At 45.8% G+C, this 26,675-nt stretch overlaps 1 protein-coding gene across 2 annotated transcripts in view; it reads left to right on the top strand.

Annotated features, from left to right (window-relative positions):
• The window catches only part of usp34 (ubiquitin specific peptidase 34), a 47,865-nt gene that overhangs the window by 16,582 nt on the left and 4,608 nt on the right, over positions 1 to 26,675 (top strand). The window contains exons 7-66 of one of the 2 annotated variants that reach the window (XM_037098731.1): positions 2,237 to 2,429; positions 3,458 to 3,519; positions 3,723 to 3,804; positions 4,005 to 4,097; positions 4,335 to 4,460; positions 4,567 to 4,696; positions 5,018 to 5,148; positions 6,099 to 6,817; positions 6,997 to 7,211; positions 7,338 to 7,456; positions 7,777 to 7,904; positions 8,119 to 8,208; positions 8,369 to 8,464; positions 8,645 to 8,727; positions 9,714 to 9,868; positions 10,437 to 10,550; positions 10,738 to 10,837; positions 11,162 to 11,324; positions 11,414 to 11,540; positions 11,710 to 11,860; positions 11,995 to 12,095; positions 12,201 to 12,416; positions 12,515 to 12,640; positions 12,820 to 12,942; positions 13,098 to 13,181; positions 13,388 to 13,474; positions 13,594 to 13,794; positions 13,889 to 13,971; positions 14,057 to 14,097; positions 14,258 to 14,382; positions 15,315 to 15,467; positions 16,000 to 16,104; positions 16,270 to 16,325; positions 16,439 to 16,743; positions 17,535 to 17,698; positions 17,794 to 17,859; positions 18,185 to 18,331; positions 18,618 to 18,674; positions 19,033 to 19,110; positions 19,233 to 19,327; positions 19,423 to 19,595; positions 19,689 to 19,839; positions 19,951 to 20,029; positions 20,113 to 20,166; positions 20,262 to 20,357; positions 20,450 to 20,514; positions 20,614 to 20,689; positions 21,107 to 21,154; positions 21,241 to 21,306; positions 21,396 to 21,476; positions 21,878 to 21,963; positions 22,745 to 22,913; positions 23,047 to 23,121; positions 23,316 to 23,467; positions 23,558 to 23,711; positions 24,074 to 24,118; positions 24,363 to 24,467; positions 24,934 to 25,081; positions 25,357 to 25,661; positions 25,766 to 26,095. In XM_037098731.1, coding sequence (XP_036954626.1) covers positions 2,237 to 2,429; positions 3,458 to 3,519; positions 3,723 to 3,804; positions 4,005 to 4,097; positions 4,335 to 4,460; positions 4,567 to 4,696; positions 5,018 to 5,148; positions 6,099 to 6,817; positions 6,997 to 7,211; positions 7,338 to 7,456; positions 7,777 to 7,904; positions 8,119 to 8,208; positions 8,369 to 8,464; positions 8,645 to 8,727; positions 9,714 to 9,868; positions 10,437 to 10,550; positions 10,738 to 10,837; positions 11,162 to 11,324; positions 11,414 to 11,540; positions 11,710 to 11,860; positions 11,995 to 12,095; positions 12,201 to 12,416; positions 12,515 to 12,640; positions 12,820 to 12,942; positions 13,098 to 13,181; positions 13,388 to 13,474; positions 13,594 to 13,794; positions 13,889 to 13,971; positions 14,057 to 14,097; positions 14,258 to 14,382; positions 15,315 to 15,467; positions 16,000 to 16,104; positions 16,270 to 16,325; positions 16,439 to 16,743; positions 17,535 to 17,698; positions 17,794 to 17,859; positions 18,185 to 18,331; positions 18,618 to 18,674; positions 19,033 to 19,110; positions 19,233 to 19,327; positions 19,423 to 19,595; positions 19,689 to 19,839; positions 19,951 to 20,029; positions 20,113 to 20,166; positions 20,262 to 20,357; positions 20,450 to 20,514; positions 20,614 to 20,689; positions 21,107 to 21,154; positions 21,241 to 21,306; positions 21,396 to 21,476; positions 21,878 to 21,963; positions 22,745 to 22,913; positions 23,047 to 23,121; positions 23,316 to 23,467; positions 23,558 to 23,711; positions 24,074 to 24,118; positions 24,363 to 24,467; positions 24,934 to 25,081; positions 25,357 to 25,661; positions 25,766 to 26,095 — 7,948 coding nt within the window. Of the gene's footprint in view, positions 1 to 2,236; positions 2,430 to 3,457; positions 3,520 to 3,722; positions 3,805 to 4,004; positions 4,098 to 4,334; positions 4,461 to 4,566; positions 4,697 to 5,017; positions 5,149 to 6,098; positions 6,818 to 6,996; positions 7,212 to 7,337; positions 7,457 to 7,776; positions 7,905 to 8,118; positions 8,209 to 8,368; positions 8,465 to 8,644; positions 8,728 to 9,713; positions 9,869 to 10,436; positions 10,551 to 10,737; positions 10,838 to 11,161; positions 11,325 to 11,413; positions 11,541 to 11,709; positions 11,861 to 11,994; positions 12,096 to 12,200; positions 12,417 to 12,514; positions 12,641 to 12,819; positions 12,943 to 13,097; positions 13,182 to 13,387; positions 13,475 to 13,593; positions 13,795 to 13,888; positions 13,972 to 14,056; positions 14,098 to 14,257; positions 14,383 to 15,314; positions 15,468 to 15,999; positions 16,105 to 16,230; positions 16,326 to 16,438; positions 16,744 to 17,534; positions 17,699 to 17,793; positions 17,860 to 18,184; positions 18,332 to 18,617; positions 18,675 to 19,032; positions 19,111 to 19,232; positions 19,328 to 19,422; positions 19,596 to 19,688; positions 19,840 to 19,950; positions 20,030 to 20,112; positions 20,167 to 20,261; positions 20,358 to 20,449; positions 20,515 to 20,613; positions 20,690 to 21,106; positions 21,155 to 21,240; positions 21,307 to 21,395; positions 21,477 to 21,877; positions 21,964 to 22,744; positions 22,914 to 23,046; positions 23,122 to 23,315; positions 23,468 to 23,557; positions 23,712 to 24,073; positions 24,119 to 24,362; positions 24,468 to 24,933; positions 25,082 to 25,356; positions 25,662 to 25,765; positions 26,096 to 26,675 lie in introns of both variants that reach the window. The other variant, XM_037098721.1, reaches the window with a different exon arrangement.

Genomic DNA, 26,675 nt, shown 5'->3' with positions numbered 1-26,675 from the left:
AAACATTTAATCACTGCCACACTATCAACAGTTCATTTCAGTTTGTAATATCGCCGTCAGAGTCTTAATTTTTCTTGGATGTTCAAGAGATTCTGAACATATTTATGCTGTTGATTATACAAGGAACCTTCTGACCTGGTGCATTAAGAGTAAAAATGTATAGTTTCAGTGATTTGTGGAGAAAGGAGACGTGGGACACTGGTTTGATTTTAGCATCTAAATATTTTTGAATGGTTTAGCAAGAAAGCAAGAAAACAATGAGATGAAGGGTGTCAGTGTTTAAGGATATAAATGGAAACGTCCCCTTGTTTTGGTCATTCAAATGTAGATGAGGGTATTTTTGATCTTGTCATCTGATCCCAGTGCTATTAACGAGATTTCAAAATACTTGTGTGTATATATTGTGTTTGGCACTAAAACCAATATACAAATACTGTGATTTTTATTCCTGGGCCGTGTCACCATCCTGAGAGGAAAATAAATTGACTTCTTAAATTCATCTTCTGTGACTGTATGAATAAGGAGATCATTTTCCCAGTTAAACTCTGCGTCCTGCACTCTGCTGCAGGCCGTCGGAGTTTGTATATGACTGAGTAGCTGCCATTTTGTTGAACACCTTTTCTCCTCCGTCTGCTCAGCATCCGACAGCTCTGCTGCCCAGATGAGGCTGGAGGAAACGCAGCTTCTGGTGACTGATTCAAATCAGAACAAACAGAAAATCTGCTCCAGTCTTCATCGGCAGCCTTTAGAATCCTGTGTGTTGTTCTCCACTATCAAATATGTAGACATGTTGCACCTTTAAATGCTTTGGAAACACGTGTTGGCGTCTGTCTGGAGGTTCGTCACCCCAGAGATGTTTTCTGCCATCTGAAGTGACGAATCCAGACGTGGATGGTTTCAGTCTCGAGCTCTTTTCCCCTCTCCATCTCTCTCCATCTCTCTCCGTCTCTCAGTCAGTCAGTCAGTCAGCGCGCCTCGCTCATTCGTGCTCTCTCCCCCTCCAAAGCGCCACACATGTGTTGCTAGGAAGAGCTCCCGTCGCCATGGAAACAGTTGCCAGGCCTCCGGTGAACCTCTCCTCACATGACCCCAGAGGAGGCAGAGCGCCGGCAGAGCTCAGTCACATGATGCAGGCGGGCTGATGCTCGGCCGTCTCACCGAGCAGAGACTCGTCATGGTCGAAGGAAACGATGACTGGAATACGAAATGATGATTAAAGGGTTGTTCCATGAATTTATTAAGGCATCCCCTCCACTCAAAATGTCCGTCCAGCTCACACCTCAGCGTTACTTTCACCCCGTTTCACATCAGCACCCTTTATCACAGTGTTAAGTTGATTTTCAGGTGATGACCCTGAAGCTGAGGCATAAAACAGTGTGAAAAGCCCTTTAGTCTTGTTAGTTCTACCTCGTTAAACGTTTCACTTGATACCAAACATCAGATTCAGTGCACAACCCTGTTTTTATACTGCTAACAGTATAAAACACAGTCTTATTACATCTGTGCTGTGATGTCAGCGACATGATGAAGTTAAGCTTCTGGAGAAATGATGGTGTGGAAACAACACAAACATGTTTTCTTTTGACGCGAGAGTCAGTTTAGTTCTTTGTAGTCGTTTGTCCTAAAAATCCCTTTAAAATCGGTTTGATCAGCAAAACACAAACTCCTGCGGCAGCAACCGAAGCCTGAAGACCTGAAAACCACAAACCCAACCATCCCGGCTCAGAGTAATGACTGGATGAGTCAGCAGCATTCTGCTGTTGATCAGATGTCTCAAAGTCCGCCTACGCAGGGCTGGAAAGGGATGTGATTAAAAATGAATCTCAGAGGTACTAACACAGTTTTTCAAGTGTTGGAAAAGTTCGGTGCATCGACAGAAATGTGAAATGTGAGAGTGGAAAGGAGAATTTCAAGTTTGCCGCTCGGTTGTTTTGATATCAGACAAAAGTGAATTTAACTTTGATTATCACTAGTGGCTGAAACTCAGAACTCATATGAGAGAAGTGGGTGGTGGTTTTTCAGCTGAAACTGAGCAAAAAAAAAAGAAATTTAAGAACAACATAGCAGAGCAGGTATTCACGTTGTTCTGGACGTCAATTTTCTTATTGTATGTCACAAATCATTCAAGTTAAAGTTATCAATCAATCAATCAACGCTGTCAGTTCCCAAAGGATTTGTGTGTGAATGTCAAACTGTCTGTCAGCTGAGCTCATCTTATCCTCGATGCCGTCTGCAGGTATCTGTGTAAGCTGTCAGACCAGGAGCTGCGGCAGAGCGCGGCGCGCAACATGGCCGACCTGATGTGGAGCACGGTGAAGGAGCCGCTGGACAGCGCGCTGTGCTTCGACAAGGAGAGCCTGGACCTCGCCTTCAAATACTTCATGTCCCCCACGCTCACCATGAGGCTGGCAGGACTCAGCCAAATCACAGTGAGTCACACTGCAGACACGCCGCCGCTCGAGTCGAGCCGATCGGGGCTTTTTAACCGAGAATCTACATGAAGGTTGTCACGGTCGCACCTAAACAGTCGTAGCCCAGAACAGACAAACCAGACAACGGCTTCGAGGAGGGACTTTTGTGTTTTCAGAAGGAGGGAGTCCAATGGAGGGAGGGTTTGGTGAAGGGTGTTCAACCTGATGTCCTTTAATCCTACACACTGGACCTTTAATGCTCATTCAGAATCAGTCTGTCAGAATCAGGATTCCATTACTGTCCCATAAACGGGGAAATTTGTTTGCTACAGCAGCTAAAGGACAGAATATTACAAAAAAACATTAACAATAGCAAAAAACAAGCAGTATGATTTAAAAAGTTAAGGAATAGAATAGATTTGTATATACATTTAAACATGATATTCCACACCAGAAAACAATCGTCTGGCTCCGTGGTAGTAAATCTTTGAAATCTTTGAAATCTTTGATGCGTCTTCCCAGGGTTTTATTTCTCAGTTTCCAGTGCAGAGTGTGTTTTTTAGATACTGGACATTATCTTATATTGTAAAATTGAAATTGATGATATTGTCTCAGTTACAGCAGTAGTGATATCTCAGTAAATAAACATGCTGTTGAGTATTATACCATCTAAATCTACAGCAAAGACGACAATTTTGGGGTTAAAACGTAGCGTATTTCCTTTGAATATGAGTGAGTTTGATCACAGTCTGGACTGTTGACCTGGTGGAAGAAACACCTGCATCTTACAACGGCTGCTGCTTTATTTAATTCAGTTTATAAAAGCCAATAAAGACCCCAGACACAATTTGAAGTTTGGCTCTGTCTGATATTTCCCTGGAAACAGCAGTAATTACAGCCCAGAGCCTGTTTGTCTGTCAGCAGCTTTCTTTTAATTTAAATGTTTAGGAATGGCACTGATGGGAAATAACCTCGTACAAAGATGAATGATGTGCTGCTTCTTCACTCAGCATGAAACATCTGCATGCGTTTGTGTGTTTCCTCAGAACCAACTCCACACTTTCAACGACGTCTGCAACAACGAGTCGCTGGTGTCCGACACAGAAACGTAAGCTCGTCCATCAAGTCAGTCATTTATGAAACACTGTTAGCTGGTGCATTCACAGGTTTTTACCACTAAAAGGAAAGAAAAGACACACTCCTGTCAGCTCTGGTCACACCTGTCGGGTTGTCACAGCACACACATCCTGCCAGAAGACACACTGAAGTTTTCTGCTCTGAATGTTTCTAAACACTGTTTCGACCCTTCAGGTCCATCGCCAAGGAACTAGCTGACTGGCTGATCCACAACAATGTGGTGGAGCACATATTCGGACCTAATTTGCACATTGAGGTGAGACCTGTGATCCTGTGACTGTAAACAAATGTGCTGTTTATAACCAAATCTAACACATTTCTCTTTTTGTTATGAGATCTTATAATGCAGTTTCTCCAACCTGCCTGTTTCTTGACTTTAACTGTGAAACACTGGAGCGTGGAGATCGATTTGTTTTCTCCAAGCACTGCTGATTTCAAGGTGTGTGTGTTTTCCAGATCATTAAACAGTGCCAAGTGATCCTGAACTTCTTGGCTGCAGAGGGCCGACTCAGCACGCAGCATGTGGACTGTATTTGGGCTGCAGCTCAGGTGAGACGAGACAGATTTACACCTGAGCTTTATTCTACCCCTCGATCTGTTTAGGGACGGACCACTAAATATCTTTCTTTTGTAGTGTATTCAGCTGAAATGTTCTGTCTCTCTTTGGAATCTGGGTTGTAAACTTTATTCTGTTATTTAAGAATATTGCCTGCAGGCCATCAAACCTGTGCCAGTCAATGAGGAACTCATGAAATCGTGAACTCTGCTCTCTGTTTGGTGTTTTAGCTGAAACACTGTAGCCGTTACATCCATGACCTTTTCCCCTCGCTCATCAAAAACCTGGACCCAGTGCCTCTTCGCCACGTCCTCAACCTGGTGTCAGGCCTGCACCCCAGCGCCCACACCGAGCAGGTACACACACACACACACACACATACAGCCTTATATCACCTTAAACACACCATGATCTTCAGCAGACTGTTGTATTACATGCTCGTGTGTCTCCCTCCCTCCTCAGACGTTGTACCTGGCCTCCATGCTGATCAAGGCTCTGTGGAACAACGCCCTGGCAGCCAAAGCCCAGCTCTCCAAGCAGAGCTCCTTCGCCTCCCTGCTCAACACCAACATCCCCATGGGCAACAAGAAAGGTCAGTCCGGATGCACGTTCGGCAGATCAACACAGATGAACCAAGAATGTCAGAGATGCATTCCAGATGTTTCTGCTTCTGACTAACAAAGGGCAAAATAGTTATTCATGGAGAAAACGTAGTGAAACAACAGTGTAAGAATATTAAATTTAGAAATGTCCTGCAGGATCAAAATGTAGCTGTATGTTAGCAGTTTTGCATCCCTGACTACAATAGTTCAACTCAAAACTGGTGGAAATGTCAAACTTGTTCAAGAGCAAATTCTTTGGAAAAGGAGAAACAGAAAAGTTCTCAGTCTGGTTCTGATTCTTCTGATCTCAGGTTCACCAGCCGCCAGTCCAGACAGCAGCGACAACAGCGACACTCAACACAGCGGAGGCAGCGACATGGAGATGGACGACCAGATGATGACTGGAAGCAAGAGGAGCCAGCAGAGGCTGTCTGACACGGAGGTACACACACACACACACACACACACACACACACACACACACACACACACACACACTCAGTGAAGCTGGTTTGGATCCTGGACTCCCTGCTGTTTTGATTTCTTTTGCTTACATTTCATTACACGGCAGCTGAAGCTTCACAGACTCTTTGATACTGAGTTCCTGATGGACACATGGAATCTATGATTTTAAACATGAAAGCAGCTGCTGTTACTTTGAGATTATGAGTTTGCAAAGTTTCTGAAGTTACCAGACGTGTCGGGCTGAACTTGTGGAGAAAAAAAATGATGCACCTGGTGTTTAGTATTTTCCTATTGAGTCTTAAAGGAAACCTCAGTCCTCCTCTCCTCCTGATGATATAAAGTCCTCCTCTCCTCCTGAGGATATAAAGTCCTCCTCTCCTCCTCCTGAGGATATAAAGTCATCTTCTCCTCCTCCTGAGGATATAAAGTCATCTTCTCCTCCTCCTGAGGATATAAAGTCATCTTCTCCTCCTCCTGATCCAGGTGAAGTGTCGTAGTCCACATGACATTTCTGGAGCGTCACAGTTTTAAGTATTTTTTTGGCCGTTATGGCTTTATTGATAGTTCAGCTGAGGATGGTGACAGGTGAGGGGGGGGGGGGGGGTGACACGCAGCACATGGTCCCCGGGCCGGGTCGGGCCTGGGTCCACTGCAGCGAGGACTGAGCTGCTGTACAGGGGACGCTGCTCTACCAACTGAGCTAAACGGCGCCCGGGAGCTTCACAGTTGAACAGAGTTGCAGCGTTCTGAAGTAGCTGGGTTTAAAATGAAATAAAAAAAACATGAAGCATGTTGTGCGCTCTGTATTTGTGCCATGAGACATTTTTAACTGATCAGAGTTTAACCTGTGCTCTCACTTCTGACTGGCTGCTGCACTGAAGGGATTAAAATACTCTTTTTGTTTGTTGTGTCTCTGTCGCTCCTCAGGAGTCGATGCAGGGCAGCTCTGATGAGACGGCCAACAGCGTGGAGGAAGGCAGCAGCGGGCCGGGCAGCAGCAGCGGCCGCAGCGAGGCCTCCAGCAACGAGGCCGCCTCCAGCAGAGCCAGCCAATCAGCCGGCAGCCCCGGCAGCGAGATGCACTCTGACGACATGGCGGACAGCGAAGCCTTAAAGGAGGAGGAGGAGGACGATGAGGAGGAAGATGATGAGGAGGACGATGATGACGATGAAGAGGATGAAGACGAGGGGAACAGGTCGGCTGCTGAAGGCGGGCAGCAGAAGGAGCCCAGGGAGCAGACGGAGTCGAGGAAGAGGAAGGCTGGGGAGGCGCTCGGTGAGGGGCCGAACCAGGGGGCGGGGCCTAGTGGCACAGGGGGTGGAGCCAAGTCCAAGGTTCTCCCCTTCAACCCAGAGACTTCTGCTGTCATGGTTACAGCTGCATCAACGTCGTTGGAGGGCCGGATGAGGATGTTAGATGCCTGTTCTGCCTCGTCGTCTGCTCGGCCTGATGGGACGGAGCCCCAGCAGCAGCCGTCAGACATCGGCCCTTCACAGATGGTCCAGGGGCCTCAGGAGCCTCCGTGCCTGCCGCGGCCTGGGGACTTCCTGGGAGAAGCCATGGGCAGTGAGCTCTTCAACTGCCGGCGTTTCATTGGCCCCCAGCACCACCACCACCACCATCATCACCACCATCATCATGACGGGTAAGGCGACGATCTGCAGCTTTGTCCCTGAATCTGCTCAGGCTGTGGCACTCACTGTTGAAACAGTAATACATTTTACCCTCACTGCACATTAGGACTGCACAGTTACTTGAAATGTTATACGCAGCTGTCTGATTGATCTTTAATGGATCTTGATGAAACCCTCCTCCCTCTCTCAGGCCGATGGTGGAGGACATGCTGAGTGCTGACGACGTGAGCTGCAGCAGCTCCCAGGTCAGCGCCAAGTCGGAGAAGAACATGGCCGACTTTGACGGTGAGGAGTCGGGCTGTGAGGAGGAGCTGGTCCAGATCAACTCCCACGCTGAGCTCAGCTCCCACCTCCAGCAGCACCTCCCCAACCTGGCCTCCATCTACCATGAGCACCTGGTCCAAGGTGAGCCACACCCAGGACCTTTAAAAGACCAGAATAATCTGATTATTTTGACCCATACGACTTATTTTTTTGTTGTTGTGTTAAATCAGCAATGGAAACCTGCTAATGATGTGAGTTTCTCTGCAGGTCCGGCCGTCCATAAGCACCAGTACTCCAGCAGCCACGCTGTGACTGACATCAACCTGGACAACGTTTGTAAGAAGGGCAACACTCTGCTGTGGGACCTGGTTCAGGACGAGGACGCGGTATGACTTCAAACCCTCCAGCTGTTTTTCTAATGTCAGACATGTTTATAGGTACAGTTTAACACACCTACAACAACAGTACACACGGCTGATGTTCGCACTGATCCAACAGTCGGCCTTTAATTTCGGTGTGATGTGTCTTGGCTCTTTGTTTGTTCATCTCTGATTAGCAGAGGTTATTATACCTTTTTTTATTAGAAGATTTCTAGAAAGAAAAGCAAATGTACCAAAGCTAAATAAAAAGGAGCTGTTGCTCAGAGGTAGATAAGTCAGAATTACCAGCTCTCAGTGTGAACTAATGTTTGTCTGTGTGTTTGTAGATTCATCTGTCTGAGGGTCTGATTAACGAGGCAGAGAAGCTGCTGTGTTCGCTCGTCTGTTGGTTCACTGACCGACAGATCCGAATGCGATTCATCGAGGGTTGCCTCGACAACTTGGCCCATCACAGGTAAGAGTGACCTGGAAAATATCTCTAGTGTCTCTTTTTAGAAGATAATTATTCTTGGGTCTGAAGTTTGAAAGTCAAAAAAACAAAAAACAAAACACAAATTACGTCTTTTATGGTCCATAAAACAGGGAGACAATATTTTGTTTCAGTGTTTATTTCATTTCTTCTTTTCTTTTGTTCTTGTTTTTGACCCACATTTTCTCGTCTCCTTCAGGTCCGTTGTGGTTTCTTTGCGTCTGCTACCCAAACTTTTTGGCACTTTCCAGCAGTTCGGCTCCAGCTACGACACTCACTGGATCACCATGTAAGGAACATTAATAATCAGTATATCTTATATTCTCATTTATTTAGAATCAAACCTCACTGGTCTTGAGATGTGAATTGGCTCCTGAACTGTAGCGATGAGGGAGAATCTTTTGCATGTTTGTACTGTGGTTCTGATGGTGTTTGGTTGGTTCTGTCAGGTGGGCTGAGAAGGAGCTGCACATGATGAAGCTGTTCTTCGACAACCTGCAGCACTACATCCAGGAAGTCCATGAACACCGGCACAAGTTTGCACTGTGAGTCTGTCAGCCTGCAGCTCAGTCACACACACTTCTGCTTCGATAAAAACTGACTCAGAGCTGAAAAAAACAAAAAACGTACAACTTTTTGTTGTGAGTAGCCTGTAGAGACTCTGTTGTACAGCCCTGTGAATGATGAATGATGAATGAATGAACCCACGTACCTCATGGTTGCAGGTACAGCCACAGTGCGGAGGTCCAGGTCCGTCTGCAGTTCCTCACCTGCGTCTTCTCCACTCTGGGATCTCCCGACCACTTCAGTAAGGACGTTTTCACACCTGTAGTTCAGTTTGTTTGCTCCACACCAAGAGAAACAAGTTGAATATTGCAGCATTTTAGTTTTGTTCCAGTTTTCTGTTTTACACTGACTTTTCACAGACAAACCAAGAGGACAGGTAACTTGTTGATTGGACAGTTTTGGCGATCGTCATCCTGCAGCATGAACATGTTTAATCGGCACTGACCCCAACAAATGTATTCTTTTTCTGTGAAAATGAAAATTATGATGCAAAACTTTCATTCCCACTAATCATAGATCATATCAAAGTCACAGTATCTGTGGAATAATTGCAATATGATTTTTTAAATCATATTGTGCAGACCTAAATGATCAAATAAACAAATTAATTATTGTGAATAATAAGAAAAATCAGCTTGTTTCTCTTGTTGCTCTCGACACATTTTCAAGTTTCACGCTGTAGTGACACAAACGAAGCATCGGCTGCTTTTTGACAAACATTCAGCAGCAGTTTAAATCACATCTGTGGCTCTGAACTGAAACCACTGTTGTATTTTTCTACAGGAACTGTATTTTGGAAATGAACTCTGAATGAGTGTTTGGTTTTCTCTCGGAGTCTTTGGGGAATGACGCTAAAAAAGACCTCATTATGCAACCTGAGCTGCCCCACTGAGAACAATGCTCCCACTGTCTCTCTGTGAGAGGAGAAAATATGACCCGTTTCTTGTAGTATTTCACCAGATTTAACCCGGTTTTATCACCCATGGCGTTCATTCAAGTTTTATAAAGCAAACTGCAAGAGACCAAAAGTCAGACAGTCAGAACCGGAGTTTGAAACTCAACCTGAGAAGTTTTTCCTGTCTTAACATTATCCTTTTGAAGTCCAGACTCCATGTTGGAAACCAACAGTGGCTGGATGATTAAAGAAAACAAATGGAAGAGAAATGAGTTTTTCTCACAGTCTGAAGTGATGAAGACTGAGCTGCTGTGTGTGTTTGCGTCTCTCAGGACTGAGTCTGGAGCAGGTGGACATCCTGTGGCACTGTCTGGTCGAGGACGCCGAGTGTTACGACGACGCTCTGCACTGGTTCCTCAATCAGGTCCGCAGCAAGGACCAGCACGCTATGGGCATGGAGACCTACAAACATCTGTTCCTGGAGAAGGTAGAGACACAGCCAGGAAACACAAACGAGTGTTTACAGAGTGTCAGACATCAGAAACTGATGCTTGGATACTGTCAGAATCATGAATGCAGGGAAGTGAATAACCATTGAAGCTATGTGAAGCCTGACAGCATCTATAAGGTTATAAAACATGTAAATCAAGTCATGAGTCATCAACTTGCGAGGTCAGTTTCTTTCCTCAGACATAATCAGAAACTCGTTCTGATGGGTGATTTTCAATCCATCCTTTTTCTGAATGTCTGAAAGTTTTCCAAAGACCAACGAGAGCTGAGTGAGCGACGCTTGAGACAAATCACTCACCTGCTTAAAACAACATTTGTCCTAAACAAACAAATCCATGATCACAACAAGACAAAGAGAAAATGACTCAACTTAAGAGTGCGACAGTTTACAGCAGAATACGTTCAGCGGTTTAATTCCAGTGGATATTTTAAGGTCAGCTGGAGTGGAAACACACTGAACATGAACAGCAGCTGTGATGATGTTGCTTTGTTTGTGTACGTCAGTGTTAATTTAACTTTGTGTGTGTGTGTGTTTGTGTCTCTAGATGCCTCAGCTGAAGCCAGAGACCATCAGCATGACGGGCCTGAATCTCTTTCAGCACCTCTGTAACTTGGCTCGACTCGCCACCAGTGCGCTGGACAACGCCTCCAGCTGTGAGGTAAACAGACTCCTCTTGAATTTATTCCTTCATGCTCACAACAGTATTTATAAAACACATCTTTTATTTTCTCAGTAAAGTATTATAACATGCTGCAGACATGTTGCATTTACTCATCTTACCTTTAGTTTAATCTGAGCAGACAGGCGGGTAACTCACAGACTCGTTTGTGTGTTTGTGTGTCCAGCTGTGTGGGATGGACCAGCTGTGGGGGATCGCTCTGAGAGCTCAGTCTGCTGATATCAGCCGCGCTGCCATCCAGTACATCAACTCCTACTACATCAACGGTTAGTTTCCCTCCATCATGTGTAATGACGATGTTTTCAAGGTTGTAAATAGGCTTTAATTTCAACATAAGTTGGTGTTTCATCAACACAATCACTCACAAACCAAAACATTTTTACTATTTAAAGTGAAACAATCTCACCGACACGTTTTGTGATGCCTCCTGGCGTCTAAATGAGCAAGAATCAAACTGTCATGGTCAAAAAATACAATCGAGGTTGATTTGAACAGCTGGTAAATAATCAAAATGACAACTTACATTGATTGCTGTGGATATAATGAGTGCTATAAACTTTTATTTACAAGTTTGTCTTGTGTTGTGACAGCTGGTAAGACGGGCCTGGAGAAGGAGCAGGAGTTCATCAGGAAGTGTATGGAGAGTCTGCTGATGGCTTCAGCCAACCTGGAGAAAGACGCCCACTCCAGCCTGACCAGCATCGAGAGGGGGCTGCTCATGCTCAAAACACACCTGGAGGCCTTCCGACGCAGGTACAAATCACTTCCTACAGCATTCATGGTAACAGAGACCACACTGAAACAGAAACCCACCTCAACGACACGTTTCCTGTCCCTGTCAGGTTTGCGTATCACCTGCGGCAGTGGCAGATCGAGGGGACGGGCATCAGCAGCCACCTGAAGGCTCTGAGCGACAAACAGTCTCTTCCACTCAGGATCGTCTGTCAGCCCGCCGGCCTTCCTGACAAGGTGACAGCTTCACATTCGACACAACAAACCACCAGCTTCCACTAAGGAACAATTACTGAGCACAATTACAGCTGATATGTAGCTCTGAGACTAAAACCTGATGGTGAACCTGAAGTTCATGAATAGATTTGATCAGATTCTGAACTAGATTCTACTATATGTGTCACAGATGACCATCGAGATGTATCCCAGCGACCAGGTAGCCGACCTGCGAGCTGAGGTGACCCACTGGTACGAGAACCTGCAGAAGGAGCAGATGAACCAGCAGGCTCAGCTGCAGGAGTTTGGCCAGAGCGGCCGGCAGGCGGGAGACTTCCCAGGTCGGCTCCTACAGATCCTCCCCTCGCTATTGTGTAGTTACAAACGTCTCCAGATCACCTAAACAGCTGACAGAAGTATCCTTCGTTTGATGTCTTTGCGAGCTGCTGTGTGAAGTCTGTCTTGTCTCCTGCAGGTGGATTGATGGGACCAGTCAGGATGATCTCCTCCGGCCACGAGCTGACCACAGACTACGACGAGAAGACTCTGCATGAGCTGGGCTTCAAAGACATGCAGGTGGGAACATTTGGGATACTGGATCATATCTTTAGAGTGTATTTCTTGTCTCTGTTGTTTAAAAAAGCACAAATGAATCATCATTGTTTGTCTGTCTGATCCCAGATGGTGTTTGTGTCTCTGGGAGCTCCGCGGAGGGAGAGGAAGGGGGAGGGCATCCAGCTGCCGGCCTCCTGTCTGCCTCCTCCTCAGAAGGAGCACATCCCCATGCTGCTGCTCCTCCAGGAGCCACACCTCACCACGCTGTTCGACCTGCTGGAGATGCTGGCCTGCTTCAAACCGCCCAGCCCCAACACTGAGAAGGTCCACGACAACCCTGAGGTGGGTTTGAGTGCTAGAAGTGCTCATGTATGCGGAGCAAGTTGATGAAGAGGATGAAGAGGATGGAATAAAAGGATTGTGTGTGTGTGTCCATGCAGAGTGCGCGCTGTGAGGAGCTTCACCTCCATGCAGAGAATCTGTCTCGGCGGGTTTGGGAGCTGCTGATGCTGCTTCCTACGTGTCCCAAGATGCTGCAGGCGTTCCAGAACATCTCAGACGACACGGTCAGTCCAGACGCTCCACACACAACTTCAATGATCAGTGTGATAAATTCTGGTGTCGGTCCCTCAGAATCAAAAAGAGAAAATATTGCACCAACATCAGAGACCCATATCAAACTTTACCTTGATCGCAAATTGAAATTGTTGTGTTTTTTCTGTCATGTTTGTTTGTTTGTGTGTAGAACGGGGAGGGTTTGTGCTGGAAGGAGCTGCTGAGGATTAAAAGCCCCCACAAGCTGCTGTACGCTCTGGAGATCATCGAAGCTCTGGGCAAACCCAACCGCCGCATCCACCGAGAGTCCACCGTGAGGAAACACACTCATTTGTTCATTATTTTGGTTTATAGACTTAAACAACCTTCGAGCTGATGTTGTAAAGATTTTAGACATATGAATTATTCAAACGATGGAAGTACACACATGCATGGACTGTTTTCTTAGACTTGTGTGTGTGTTTCCAGGGCAGCTACAGCGATCTGTATCCAGACTCTGATGACTCCAGTGAGGATCAGATCGAAAACAGCAAGAACACCTGGAGCTGCAAGGTACGAAGCAGCACATCGTCTGAGAGGAGAACCACATTGATCTGTTGTTTAGACAGCGAGGAACTCAAACAAAAAACAATTTCTAACTTTTCCTCCCTTTTTAAATATGTTGTTTTTGAAGTAAAAGTGAAAATTAAACAACAACAGACAAACACAGTGAGTGAGAGGAAACATCTAGAGTCAGTGTTTTTCTTTCCGTCCTGCAGTTCGTTTCATCCGGAGGTCTGCAGCTGCTCCTGGAGATCTTCAACTCAGGCATCCTGGAGCCCAAAGACCAGGAGTCCTGGACTGTGGTGAGACAGACCAGATCTTCTTTGAGGGAACCGTTCAATGAAAACACGTTCTCATAATCTTAGTAGTTTGATTTGCATGTGTCTAAATGGGATCTTCATGTGAGTGGTTTTCATTGCAGTGGCTGCTCGACTGCCTGGCCTGCCTGCTGAAGCTGATCTGCCAGTTTGCTGTGGACCCTGCAGACCTGGACCTGGCCTACCACGACGTCTTCTCCTGGTCCGGCCTCGCCGACAGCCAACGCAAACGAGCCTGGCCGGGCAAATCTCGCAAGTCCACCGTGGAGCATGGGAAAGGCCTGCACATCCCCCGGCTGACTGAGGTAAACGTTCCTCCAGCTGACGGTTGAAGTGGTGATCATCCACCGCCTGGTTCTTCTTTATCTGATGTTTGTGTGTTTGTTTGTGTGTTTGTAGGTGTTCCTCAGCCTCGTTCAGGGGACAAACCTCATCCAGCGTTTGATCAACGTGGCCTACACCTACGACAACCTCGCACACAGGTGATAACATCCAGAGTACAGAGCATCTTCGTCTGGTGTTTGAAATATATCGAGTATGATTTACATGTTGTCTTTTGTTGAACAGAGTTCTGAAGGCGCAGTCTGACCACAGGTCTCGCCACGAAGGTAAGAACTTCGAAATGATTCTTGTTAACATTTGTCATTGTTTATTTTATATTTACACACAAAAATAGTTGCTAAAAATCACAATATGACCCTGACACAAGCACAAATAGACCTGATACAGAGAAAGAAGACAGTCTCAACTGTTTGTGTTTCTCTGCAGTGACTCACTACTCCATGTGGCTGCTGGTGAGCTGGGCTCACTGCTCGTCCACAGTCAAGTCCAGTCTGGCCGACAGCGACCACCTTCATGACTGGCTGAAGAAGCTCACCCTGCTGGTACCGGAGGTGAGCCCGTCCACACGTCCCTCACAGGAACCTACAACCAGCAGCTCTAAAGCTCCCCACTGAACATTAGTTTAGTTCAGTCTACATTTTCTATCCTTGTTGTGATTGAATCTTGTTAATAAAAATAAGATTGAATGTGTTGGTGAGCTGCAGAGGGGCTGTTAGGTGAGTCAGCTTTGGGCAGAGCCAGGCTAGCTGCTGAGCTAAGCTAACCAGCTGCAGGTTGTGGATTCATGAAGACCAGACGAGATACGAGATCCAGGGCTGCAACTAACAACTGTTTCATCTGTTGATTATCTTCTTGATTAACCGATTAGTTGTTTGTTATTATGAAAAAAGAAAATATGAAAAATGTTGATCAGTGTTTCGTCCTCAGATGTTTTGTTCTGTTCACAACTCAAACATATTCAGTTTATTATCACAGAGGGAACAGAAACATTTCTTATTTTAGAAGCTGGAATCAGACTTTAGACTTTTTTTTTTCGATTAATATATTAGCAGAATGGTTGGAAATACATTTGATAGTTGAAAATGAATCGATTGATTGATAACTTGTTGCAAAAATAATACATTTTTAAAGTGTCGATCTTCTGAAAATGAGACATTTTATTGAGCGCGACATTTCGGGCATTTCTTGGATCGTAGAACGATCGATTATCGATTAATTCAGAAGAAAATCAACGATGACGTAATCGTTACTACTGAGGCCTAAAAGTCACGGCCGTGTCTGTCGACAGTGGTAAGAAGTGAAGTCTGAGCTCATGTTTCTCTGCTACTTCATGTGAGTTAAACACCACAGAAGAAGAGAACAGAGAAAGTTTCAAGCAGTTTCAGGTAGAGATACCTGTGAACGAACAAAGAAGAAATGACTTGTAGAAGTTTACTTCATGTTTGTGTCAGCGTGTCTGACATGTTGTTGTTGTTGTTCTCAGCCGGCTGTGAGACACGAGGCGTGTAACGGCCTCTACAAGCTCTCTCTCTCCGGTTTGGAGGGAGGAGAGTCCATCAACAGATCCTTCCTGCTGCTCGCCGCCTCCACGCTGCTCAAGTTCCTGCCCGACGCACAGGCCCTGAAACCACTGAGGGTGAGTCCCACACACACTGAAGCCAAAGTCCAGGTTTAAGAGGACTCAGCTGCAGGCTACACTCTGTGTCAGAAGTCCTCCGGGACGATGATCTGACTCAATTTGAGCTTTGCGATAGTGAAAGCAGTCTGTTTCTGAGACATGTTCCCTCAGGTGGGAGTAATGCAGGAGCGACTGGGACACTCTGAATATGTTTTTTAACTTCCATGTTTATTGAGCGTTAACTAACGTTGTGACGTCAGCTGTGGAGATCGATCTGACCAGTGAGGCTTCTGTCCTCCGGAGCCTCAGACAAGAAACCTCAAACCTCAGAGAGTCGGGTTCGCCAGCCGTCGCTCTCCCATCAGATCGTTCATAAGTCCGTCTGGGTCGGAACCACTTCTGTGTTTAGCCTTGTAACGTCATCAGGCTGCCTTTAAATGTCTCCAGTGGTTCTGGATCAGATCAGTGGTTCAGTTGATTCTCCTACTGAAAGCAGAACGTGTTTGTTCTGATATTAATGCCTCAGTTTGGTGGTAACGTGTGTCTGCAGGTGGAGGACTACGAAGAGGAGCCTCTGTTACGGACCGGCTGTAAAGAATACTTCTGGCTGCTCTGTAAACTCATCGACAACATCCACGTGAAAGACGCCAGCCAGGTGGGACCCTCACACACGGCAGCCCAGATGATCACATTGATCTGTGATAGATTCAGTGTCCTGAACAGTTGGTAGCATTGTTGTGATGTTGAACTGTTGCTAGTATTGGTCTGTTTGAACTCACAGAAGGTCTCTCCCTCTCTGTCGCTGGCCGGCTCGATGCAGACCACCCTGCTGGACCTGGACGCTCTCGCCCGGCACCTCGCCGACTGCATCAGGAGGTCAGACGGTCCTTTTCTTTTCCGAAACCTTTTTCTAGCGAACTGCAGGACATGTTGTTGTGTTTGCGAGTTAAACACCAGCCCATCATGACCTCTGTCCTTCTCTCCTCCAGCCGTGAGATCCTGGACCAGCAGGACGGGACGATCGAGGACGACGGGCTCACCGGACTCCTGCGCCTCGCCACCAGCGTCCTCAAACACAAACCTCCCTTCAAGTTCTCCCGCGAGGGTCAGGAGTTCCTGCGGGACGTCCACAACCTCCTCTTCCTCCTGCCCAGCCTGGCGGACCGCGCTCAGCCCAAATGCAAATCCCACGCTGCCCGCGCCGCCGCCTACGACCTGCTGGTGGAGACGGTGAAGGGCTCGGTGGAGAACTACCGGCTGCTCCACAACTGGGTGATGTCACAGCACATGCAGGGTGAGGACGCCGGATGCTTCACTTCTGATTGGTCGGTTTGTTAGACAGACGAGACCTTTTCTCAGTTTTAACAGAACTGAGATGTAGCGGCAGCAAAAACAAATGTTTGTTTTCACACAATTTAACTCCTTTTAGATGTGAACATTTTCAGGGGTCTAGTTATCTAAAGTAGACTTTTCTCTGTGAGTAGATATTTATTTTATGACAGAGAGATTTTATTGGAAGAACAGAAGAATAACAGTAATTTACTTTTATTAATTACAACTAGTCGAGCCAAACGAGTCGCCTGCAGTGTGGAAGGTTGTGACACTATGTTCTCTGTCTCGTTCTCCGAGGAGTATTCTTAATTATATAAAGTGATTAAGCTCCTTGAATGCTAAAATTTCTGTTAAATTGAAAATGTTAACACTCACTAAACCAGCTTATAAAACATTAACTCTTTATATAAACACTGACAGAATGTAACAGGATGTGTTTGTGATGTTTCTGCACACCTGAAGCAGGAGAACTCTGCACGCTACACTCTGTGTCGGTCCTGCCGGTGATCTGACTCAATTTGAGCTTTGCTAAAGTGAATCCAGTCTGTTTCTGTGAGTCGTTGTCCCTGCGGTGGGATTAATGCTGGAGAGACTGAGACAGATCAACAGTAAACTAACTAACAGTAAACATGTTTTATAAGTACAATAAGGAGCTAAAAGAGTTCCATAAAGCTGCAGAGTTCAGAAAACATCAAGAGATATTTTCTGAAGTAACACAAACATCAAACTAACCCTCCGTGATTCCTCCTCCAGCCTCTCACGCTCCATATAAGTGGGACTACTGGCCTCACGACGACGTCCGGGCCGAGTGTCGCTTCGTGGGTCTGACTAACCTGGGAGCGACCTGTTACCTGGCCTCCACCATCCAGCAGCTCTACATGATCCCCGAGGCCCGGCAGGCCGTCTTCACCGCCAAGGTCAGAACCTGCAGGACGCACTGAGGGCAGAGCGCATCAGGGAAACAACAGTCAAAGTGTTGAGTCTCATCTGGAGTGTGTTTGTGTTTTTGCAGTATGCTGAAGATATCAAACACAAGACGACGCTGCTGGAGCTGCAGAAGATGTTCACGTATCTGATGGTCAGTTTAACATTTAGACCTCCAGCTGCTCTTATAAACGTCTCACACAAAGATGAAATTTAAAGTATGTGAACTTTTTCTACCAGGACCTGAATGAAAGGATGAACCTGATAATTAGCATCATGTGACCTCTTTAACATCAAAACGGCATTTGGAATTTACATCCATTAAGTAACATGTAAAATAAAGTTTCTCTCTTGTCTTTATTAGTTTTAATCTCTTTTACTTTGTGGTTTGGTCGAATCAGACTCACATCGTCCATCACAAACACCTGTGAAATCGTCTAAACGTGCTCTTGTCGTCCTCTTTCTGTCGTCGTGTTCAGGAGAGCGAGAGGAAAGCCTACAACCCTCGGCCCTTCTGTAAAACCTACACGATGGACAAACAGCCTCTGAACACCGGCGAGCAGAAGGACATGACCGAGTTCTTCACCGACCTCATCACCAAGATCGAGGAGATGTCCCAGGAGCTGGTAAACACACGGCGCTTCTCTCCAGTCTGATCAGCAGCAGCTCTTCACACGATGTCTCTGGAACAAGTTTTACTTTACAGTTCATCAAAGATCTTAGGAATCTTTCTGAATGCGAACCTTTGTAGGAATTTTAAAAAAAACTGCAACGTTTTTCCTGTCGAGTTTTAGAAGAAAGAAAAACATGTTGATGAGACAAAAATGAATATGAAGACAGTTTGTTTCACGTATTTAACAGCATTATTAGTTGTTGAAGTAACTGATGTTTCTTATTTGTCTTTTCTCACAGAAAAACACAGTGAAGACTCTGTTCGGAGGCGTCATCACCAACAACGTCGTCTCTCTGGTGAGTTTGAGGAGATTCGTGTTTTTTTTAGCTTCACCTTCTTGTGAACCTGATATCTCAAGAATACCTCGAGGGATCGTCTTTAAATTAGAAACGAACGTTCATGAGGACTTGATGACTTTGGTGGCCAAAGTTCACTGTGACCTCCGTAACAGAAAAATTGGCCTTAACTAATTTTGCAGTTATGATGTCCAGAAGGTCGGAGGTCAAATGCATTGTCTCTTTTTTAAGAACTTGATAGTAATCGATAGTCTATTATTTATATTATTACTTACAGTATTTATTTTACTGCAGAGGTTGAATAGAGTTATGAAGTCGATCTCGTCGTGAGTCTCAACTTTCTGTTATCGTCCTGCAGGACTGTGACCACGTCAGTCAGACTGCCGAGGAGTTTTACACCGTCAGATGTCAAGTGGCTGATATGAAGAACATCTACGTGAGTACAAAACATCAGCACCAGCTCTGAAAATGATTTTATATATTCACCAAAGGCTTTTCACACTTATCAAACTCAAAAAACAGAGTTGTTAAGTTTCTTTTTCTCCTGTCTCTGTGCAGGAATCTCTGGACGAGGTGACCATCAAAGACACGTTAGAGGGCGACAACATGTACACCTGCTCCCAGTGTGGCAAGAAGGTCCGCGCAGAGAAAAGGTCAGAAGAGAGTTAGATTCAGTTTGTAAGATAATATTTAATCCTGTGTGATAGATGGTTAAATCTCCCTCCATCACACCGTCTCACTCCTGCAGAGCGTGTTTCAAGAAGCTGCCGCGGATCCTCAGTTTCAACACCATGAGATACACCTTCAACATGGTGACCATGATGAAGGAGAAGGTCAACACCCACTTCTCCTTCCCGCTGCGCCTCGACATGACGCCCTACACCGAGGACTTCCTCATGGGCAAAGGAGAGCGCAAAGAGGGTTCGTACAAACAGACAGAAAGTTCCCTGAATCACTCGTGTTTTGTTTTACGTCACGAGCGGAAGTCTGAGCCGAGTTCATCGTGTGCTGCAGGTTTTCGAGAAGAGGGCGAGGCGAAGGTCACGGAGAGCTACGAGTACGACCTCATCGGCGTCACAGTACACACGGGCACAGCAGACGGCGGCCATTACTACAGTTTCATCAGAGACATCGTCAACCCGCACGCCTACAAGAACAACAAGTGGTGAGTGCAGAAGCACGTCGGAGGGGAAATAATACGTTTTAAGTTGAAGCGTCACGACTCAGATTCACGTTCCTCAAACAGTAACAACAACGTCACCTTCACTTCTGGCAGGTACTTGTTCAACGATGCAGAGGTGAAGTCCTTCGACTCGGCCCAGCTGGCCTCCGAGTGCTTCGGTGGAGAGATGACGGTACGAGCTGCAGTCAAAGAAAAATAATATTAAAAAATCACCTGTCACTTTGGATTCTCTGACAAGTTTTTTTAATCTTTCAGACGAAGACGTACGACTCCGTCACAGACAAGTTCATGGATTTCTCGTTTGAGAAGGTGAGGATGATCTCCAGGCTGCTGTTCTCATCATCTCACTCAGTGTTTGTTTAATAGTCCAGAAGGTGATAATGACGTGTTGATTGAACTCGCAGACACACAGTGCCTACATGCTCTTCTATAAGAGGGTGGAGCTGGAGGAGGAGAACGGGAAGGATTTTAGTTTCGACGTCTCTCCTGACCTGCTGGAGGTACCGTCGCTCTGCTCCATTCACTTCAAATCACACAAATACTTTTCTCTAAATATTTGAAACTCACATTTGAATCTCTGCGTCTCTTTCAGTGGATCTGGCACGACAACATGCAGTTTCTCCAGGACAAAAACATATTTGAACACACTTACTTTGGGTTGGTATCAGAACCTGTGACGCAGTGACTCTGACAGACTGAATCAGTGAATTTATCATTTCTACTCACCTTTTGTATCTTGTGGTTGTGTGTTCCCAGCTTTATGTGGCAGCTCTGCAGCAGCATCCCCAGCACACTACCAGACCCTAAAGCCGTCTCCCTCATGACCGCTAAGGTGAGAAATAACAGCCTTCAAGCACTGACACCAGCGTCTGCTGTTTGAAATACAGAGACTGAACTGCATTGTGGGAACATGTTTGTAGAGGGACTCGTGTGTAACAGAGTTCAGTTTATAGGTAAAAGTTCTTTAATTTAATTTGATGAATGAAAACCAAAAATGATGCTTTTTTACAGTAAATTAAAAATTGTGTTATAAGAATTACAGCAAATTAATCCAAAGCAATTTGATAATTTAGAAATCTTGTCAAGCTCTTTGTTCTCTGTTTCATGTCGGAGTTTATTGAGTGTTTTGTGTTTTTCTCAGGACTAAATATCTCAATTCGGTCTGTAGGAAGATTTGTGGTCTTTCAACAAAACAGAAGTGAATTTATCAAAAGTTAAATTCCTTTCCTGTGTTTTCTTCTCTTTGCAGCTCAGCACCTCATTCGTCCTCGAGACGTTCATTCACTCCAAGGAGAAGGTAACGTACGCTCACCTTGTTGTTGGACAGTTTCAGTTTGTTGACTGTCGGACACAAACTGACCGATGTGCTGTTGTCACCTCCAGCCCACCATGCTGCAGTGGATCGAGCTCCTCACCAAACAGTTCAACAACAGCCAGGCTGCCTGCGAGGTTCAGTCACAGCTCTCATCTCGCCTCAGTGTTGGAGCCGTTTCTGTTGGACGCAGCGTCATTTTAATCACGTTTTTCTTCTGTTTCAGTGGTTTTTGGATCGGATGGCTGACGACAACTGGTGGCCGATGCAGATCCTCATAAAGTGCCCAAATCAGATCGTCAGACAGGTGAGTGGTTCATCACACGGAGCTCTGCAGGCCCTGAAAAAGTCTTACATTTCTCACTTTCAATGAATATTAGCTTGTAAAATTATTTAAATAGTGAAAAGTTTTGTTTCTTTAAAATGAGTTGAGCAGTTCTGCAACAAATTTCATCATCATCAGAAATCTTTAAACCTGCCGACGAGCCTAAAACTGTCCTTTTATTGTCATGCTTCCACAACATAACTCGCATCAAACCAACATCTGCACTAAACAACACGAGTAGCTTTTATATTTACTTGAAATGCTCAAGTAAAAATGTTTCATCCAAAAATCTCTTAAATTTGGGTAAAAACATTAAATGTAAATGTGGCTTAGTAATGAATAAATGTATGATTGATGAGTGAATCTTGCCTCATGTCTTCCAGATGTTCCAGCGGTTGTGTATTCACGTCATCCAGAGGCTGCGTCCGGTTCACGCTCACCTCTACCTGCAGCCCGGCATGGAGGACGGGTACGTCACACCTGATTATTGGCAGCTCTGAAAGTTCAATGTTTCACCGTCACGTTTGTTTTTCCTCCTGAAAATATCAAAACACACCAGCTGCTCAATAGCTGTTTTAAGTTTTTGTGCAACAGAATTAAATTTAGGTTCAGAGTAAAAGTTAAACTGATGTGTAAAGAAGGAAGGTTTTAAAGTTTCATCAGAACGTTGTCTCTTGTTTTGGTGTCGAGCATCATGTTGTTTTAATAATTGTTAGTAATAATTCAATAATTCAGGTTCTGTATTTTATTTTACTCTTACAAGCACCTTGTTAAAAAAGGTGCTGGATTATTAAAGATTATTCTTATTATAATTATTAAATGACAAAACAGCTGCCTAGTAGAATTAGTAAGATCAGTACAGTAAAAGTGAAACAGAAGAAGTTGTGTTAGTCATGTTGATTAAAAGGAATAAAAACATTTGGTTGTGCTTAATATTGAAAATTGAAGGATTTTCCGTAAAGAAACTTGGAGTATTTTCTGTACTGACCACCAGAATAACTCATCAGACTCGGTGATAAATGGATTCTGGTTAATTGTGCCGTCAGAGCAGCGCAGCACAAGCAGCCTGTGTTGTGTTTGTGGTCTCGGGTGGCGACAGAGATCCAAACAGGAGCCGAGTGTCGCTCAGTGGTTCCGTCTCTCTGGACTCTGAGAAAGATTTGTGGCCCCACAGACTCAAAGAGGTCCGACGGTTTGAATCAGCTCTGAAAACATCTCGTCATCATCTTCTTCTTCTCTCTGTGTCTCAGCTCGGACGACATGGATGGTCCGGTCGAAGACATCGGCAGCCGGTCCTGCGTCACTCGCTTCGTTAAGACGCTCCTGTCCATCATGGAGCACGGCGTGAAGCCCCACAGCAAACACCTGACCGAGTACTTCGCCTTCCTCTACGAGTTCGCCAAGATGGGAGAGGAGGAGGTGAGTCTGAACTAAACAAAATAACTACTGGTTGTGCTCCGGTCGTGCTCCGTCTGCAGCTTCAGTGCTCCTGGTGTTAGCAGTGAGTTGGAGTCCTGGGTGGTCGAGTCATCGCTCTGTTTTGTGTCTCCAGAGTCAGTTCCTGTTGTCACTACAAGCCATTTCCATCATGGTGCATTTCTACATGGGAACCAAAGGCCCCGAGAACGTGAGCGACTCACTGATTACTTCATTTATGTTTCACAGCTCACTGCATGTATTTACAATATTTATATTCAGATCTGCTTTTTTAAATGTATTTATTGTTTTTCTTTCATGTAGAAGTTGATAATTGAGTCCCCGGCAGATTTAAGACATTCAGTGATGTTTAGGGTTCATAATAAAGGACGTGTCCTCCCTCAGCCTCAGGTGGAGGTGCTGTCGGAGGAGGAGGGAGAGGAGGAGGACGAGGAGGAGGACATCTTGTCTCTGGCGGAGGAGAAGTATCGTCCTGCAGCTCTGGAGAAGATGATCGCCCTCATCGCTCTGCTGGTGGAGCAGTCTCGCTCTGAGAGGTACGAGAGCTGACAGAACAAACATTTTCCTCCTTAACGCCGGAGTTTGAAACATTCAGACGATTCTTTCTTTCTCTCTCTCCTCTCCAGACATCTGACTCTGTCCCAGAGCGACATGGCGGCGCTGACCGGAGGGAAAGGCTTCCCCTTCCTCTTCCAGCACATCAGAGACGGCATCAACATCAGACAGACCTGCAACCTCATCTTCAGCCTCTGCCGCTACAACAACCGCCTGGCCGAGCATGTACGGTCGACACATTCACACCAAACTGACTGTCTGGGTCTGATGTTCCTACTGAACGTTACAAACTGATCCTCATATATGAGAATAATAATGTGTTATAACGAGGAAAGTAGGAAAATCCATTCTTAAAACTGCATCTTTAGTGAATTATTTAATGTTTTTAAGATGTGATCATTTCTATGAACTTCCTGCAAAGTTTGAAAGGAGGAAAACAACTTTAAATGTCTGATTTTTTTTTTTTTACTGTCAGGAAACATTCTGCTGCGCTCACTTTTTGATTTTTGGAGACAGACATCAGTATTTGCAGCTCACAGTACAAACAGATGTTTTCTAATCCTGAACTGTGATTCTCCTGCTGACAGATCGTGTCGATGCTCTTCACCTCCATCGCCAAGCTGACTCCTGAGGTGAGGACACTTTTTATTTCACCAAAGTGTTAGACAGGTGCAGAGACGAGGACAGAAGCATTGTGACGAGCATTTTTAAGACTCTTTATAGAAAATGATTGTTGGTCGCTGTTCTTTGTTCTTTGTATTTTGTATCTGAACTGTGCAGCGACGAGCAGCTGCACCAGATGATTGAAAATGCGAAAATATGAAGTTTGTAGCTCGACGTTTGCTTCACTAACGGTTTATATTTCCGCTCCGTCAGGCTGCCAATCCGTTCTTCAAGCTGCTGACGATGCTGATGGAGTTTGCGGGCGGACCGCCGGGGATGCCCTCCTTCGCCTCCTACATCCTGCAGAGGATCTGGGAGGTAAAATTCATCACCAACATTTATTGTTCTGAGTAATGTGGCGCCGGAGTTAAAAGGTTTTTGTTTTCTATTGTTTTCTTCAGTGTTATTTGCGTTAACCAGTGATTCAGGATCATCTGTGTGACTTATTTTGTATCAGACACACAGTGATGGATCGAGTTTAGTCTGGAATGTTTATCAGAGACAGTTTCAGCGTTTTGAGGTTCTTTTCTTGTGTTTTGACTCGTTATCTCGATCGTCTCTTAAATGTAAATGTCTGTTAACGAGAGAGTGCTGCAGAAACAACTCGTCTGTTTAAATCTTTTACTTTGTTCATGAAACATTTCTTGAACTTCAACTCTAAACATCTGATGATGATGACGATGACGACGATGACGATGATGATGATGATGATGGTTCTCCTCACCTCAGAATGAAATCACGTCTGTGTTTTTGCCTCATGTGTGCTCTGCGTTCCTCCCGTCAGGTGATCGAGTACAACCCGTCCCAGTGTCTGGACTGGCTGGCTGTCCAGACTCCCAGGAACAAACTGGCCCACAGCTGGGTCCTGCAGAACATGGAGAACTGGGTGGAGCGCTTTCTGCTGGCCCACAACTACCCGCGGGTCCGCACATGTAAGACCCTGAACGCCTCAGTGTCAGACGTGGTCAGTCAGTTAGTTAAACTTGTTGGGCCCAAATCCACACAGTGTCGTGTTCTAGCAGAAATGGGCTTTATTGGTTGGTTTGTCAGAAGGAAAACACAAAATCTACCAAACAGAATTCCTCAAAACTTGCCTGTAGAACGTGTCTCGTCCCAGAATCAACCCCACTAACTTTTGGTCCGGATGAGACGGATCCAAGAACGTTTTCTTACCTTCTTCTCTCTCGGCTCTCTCTCCTCCCTCCAGCGGCGGCGTACCTCCTCGTCTCCCTCATCCCCAGCAACTCCTTCCGCCAGATGTTCCGCTCCACGCGCTCCCTCCACCTGCCGACCCGCGAGCTGCCGCTGTCGCCCGACACCACCGTGGTCCTCCACCAGGTCTACAACCTGCTGCTGGGGCTGCTGGGACGCGCCAAGCTGTACGTGGACGCCAGCGTTCACGGCACCACCAAGCTGGTCCAGTACTTCAGCTTCATGACCTACTGCCTCATCTCCAAGACGGAGAAGCTCATGTTCTCTGGATACTTCATGGACCTCTGGAACCTGTTCCAGGTATGTTCTCAGAGTATTATTTCATGTTTCTCTTTTTCCTTCACGCTGACACATTTTCCCTCCCTGGATGATTTGAAGTTGAGTGTCGTCTTCTCTGTCTGCAGCCCAAACTGTCCGAGCCAGCGATCGCCACCAACCACAACAAGCAGGCGCTGCTCTCCTTCTGGTACAACATGTGTGTGGATTGTCCCGAGAACGTCCGGCTGGTGGTGCAGAACCCAGTGGTGACGAAGAACATCGCCTTCAACTACATCCTGGCTGATCACGACGACCAGGAGGTGGTGCTGTTCAACCGCGGCATGCTGCCGGCCTACTACGGCATCCTGCGCATGTGCTGCGAGCAGTCGCCCGCCTTCACCCGCCAGCTCGCCTCGCACCAGAACATCCAGTGGGCCTTCAAGAACCTGACGCCACACGCCAGCCAGTACCCCGGGGTGGGTGGAGAGTCTGTGTGACTCATGATGTCGTCTGCTTTGATTGGTTGTCTCTCTTAGCTTGCTAGCAGTTTATTTCCTGCGCAGGTCGAGAGGTTGTCGTGTTTGAGCTCACAGGGTTCAAGATTACAGATTTAGGCACTCAGTTCAAACACAAAGCTGCTGGAAGGAACTCTTTGGTTTTGTTGATTGTGGACAAAATTTGTTTTAGTGCTGCACAACCGGAACACAGAGCAGCTTCTTCCCTCAGGCTGAGACTCCTCCACTCCTCCTCAGCACTACGACACAAAAACAGTTTTGATTTTATGACTTATCCAATTCCGCTGTGACGAGCATTAAGAATCTATAATAACTCTACAGAAACTGTCTTTGCTTTGTTACTGTTTAGTAACCAGTTAAAGGTTCCCTGAAGAGCGTTTAAATACCGTCCATGTGCGTTTTTTTCTTGTTTCAAATTCAGCTGGATTCACAGGATGAACTGGACAAACACATCTGTTTGTCTCGTTTTCAGAGCAGTTTGACCAGATACAAGATTCAGTCGCATCATAGAAATGTGTTGCGTGTGTTTTTGCTGCCCCCT

Source organism: Acanthopagrus latus, chromosome 1 (assembly GCF_904848185.1).
Source record: "Acanthopagrus latus isolate v.2019 chromosome 1, fAcaLat1.1, whole genome shotgun sequence".
In the NCBI taxonomy this organism is placed as follows: domain Eukaryota; kingdom Metazoa; phylum Chordata; class Actinopteri; order Spariformes; family Sparidae; genus Acanthopagrus; species Acanthopagrus latus.
The sequence above is the reverse complement of the archived record's forward strand: the minus strand, read 5'-3'. Positions and strand labels throughout refer to the sequence as shown.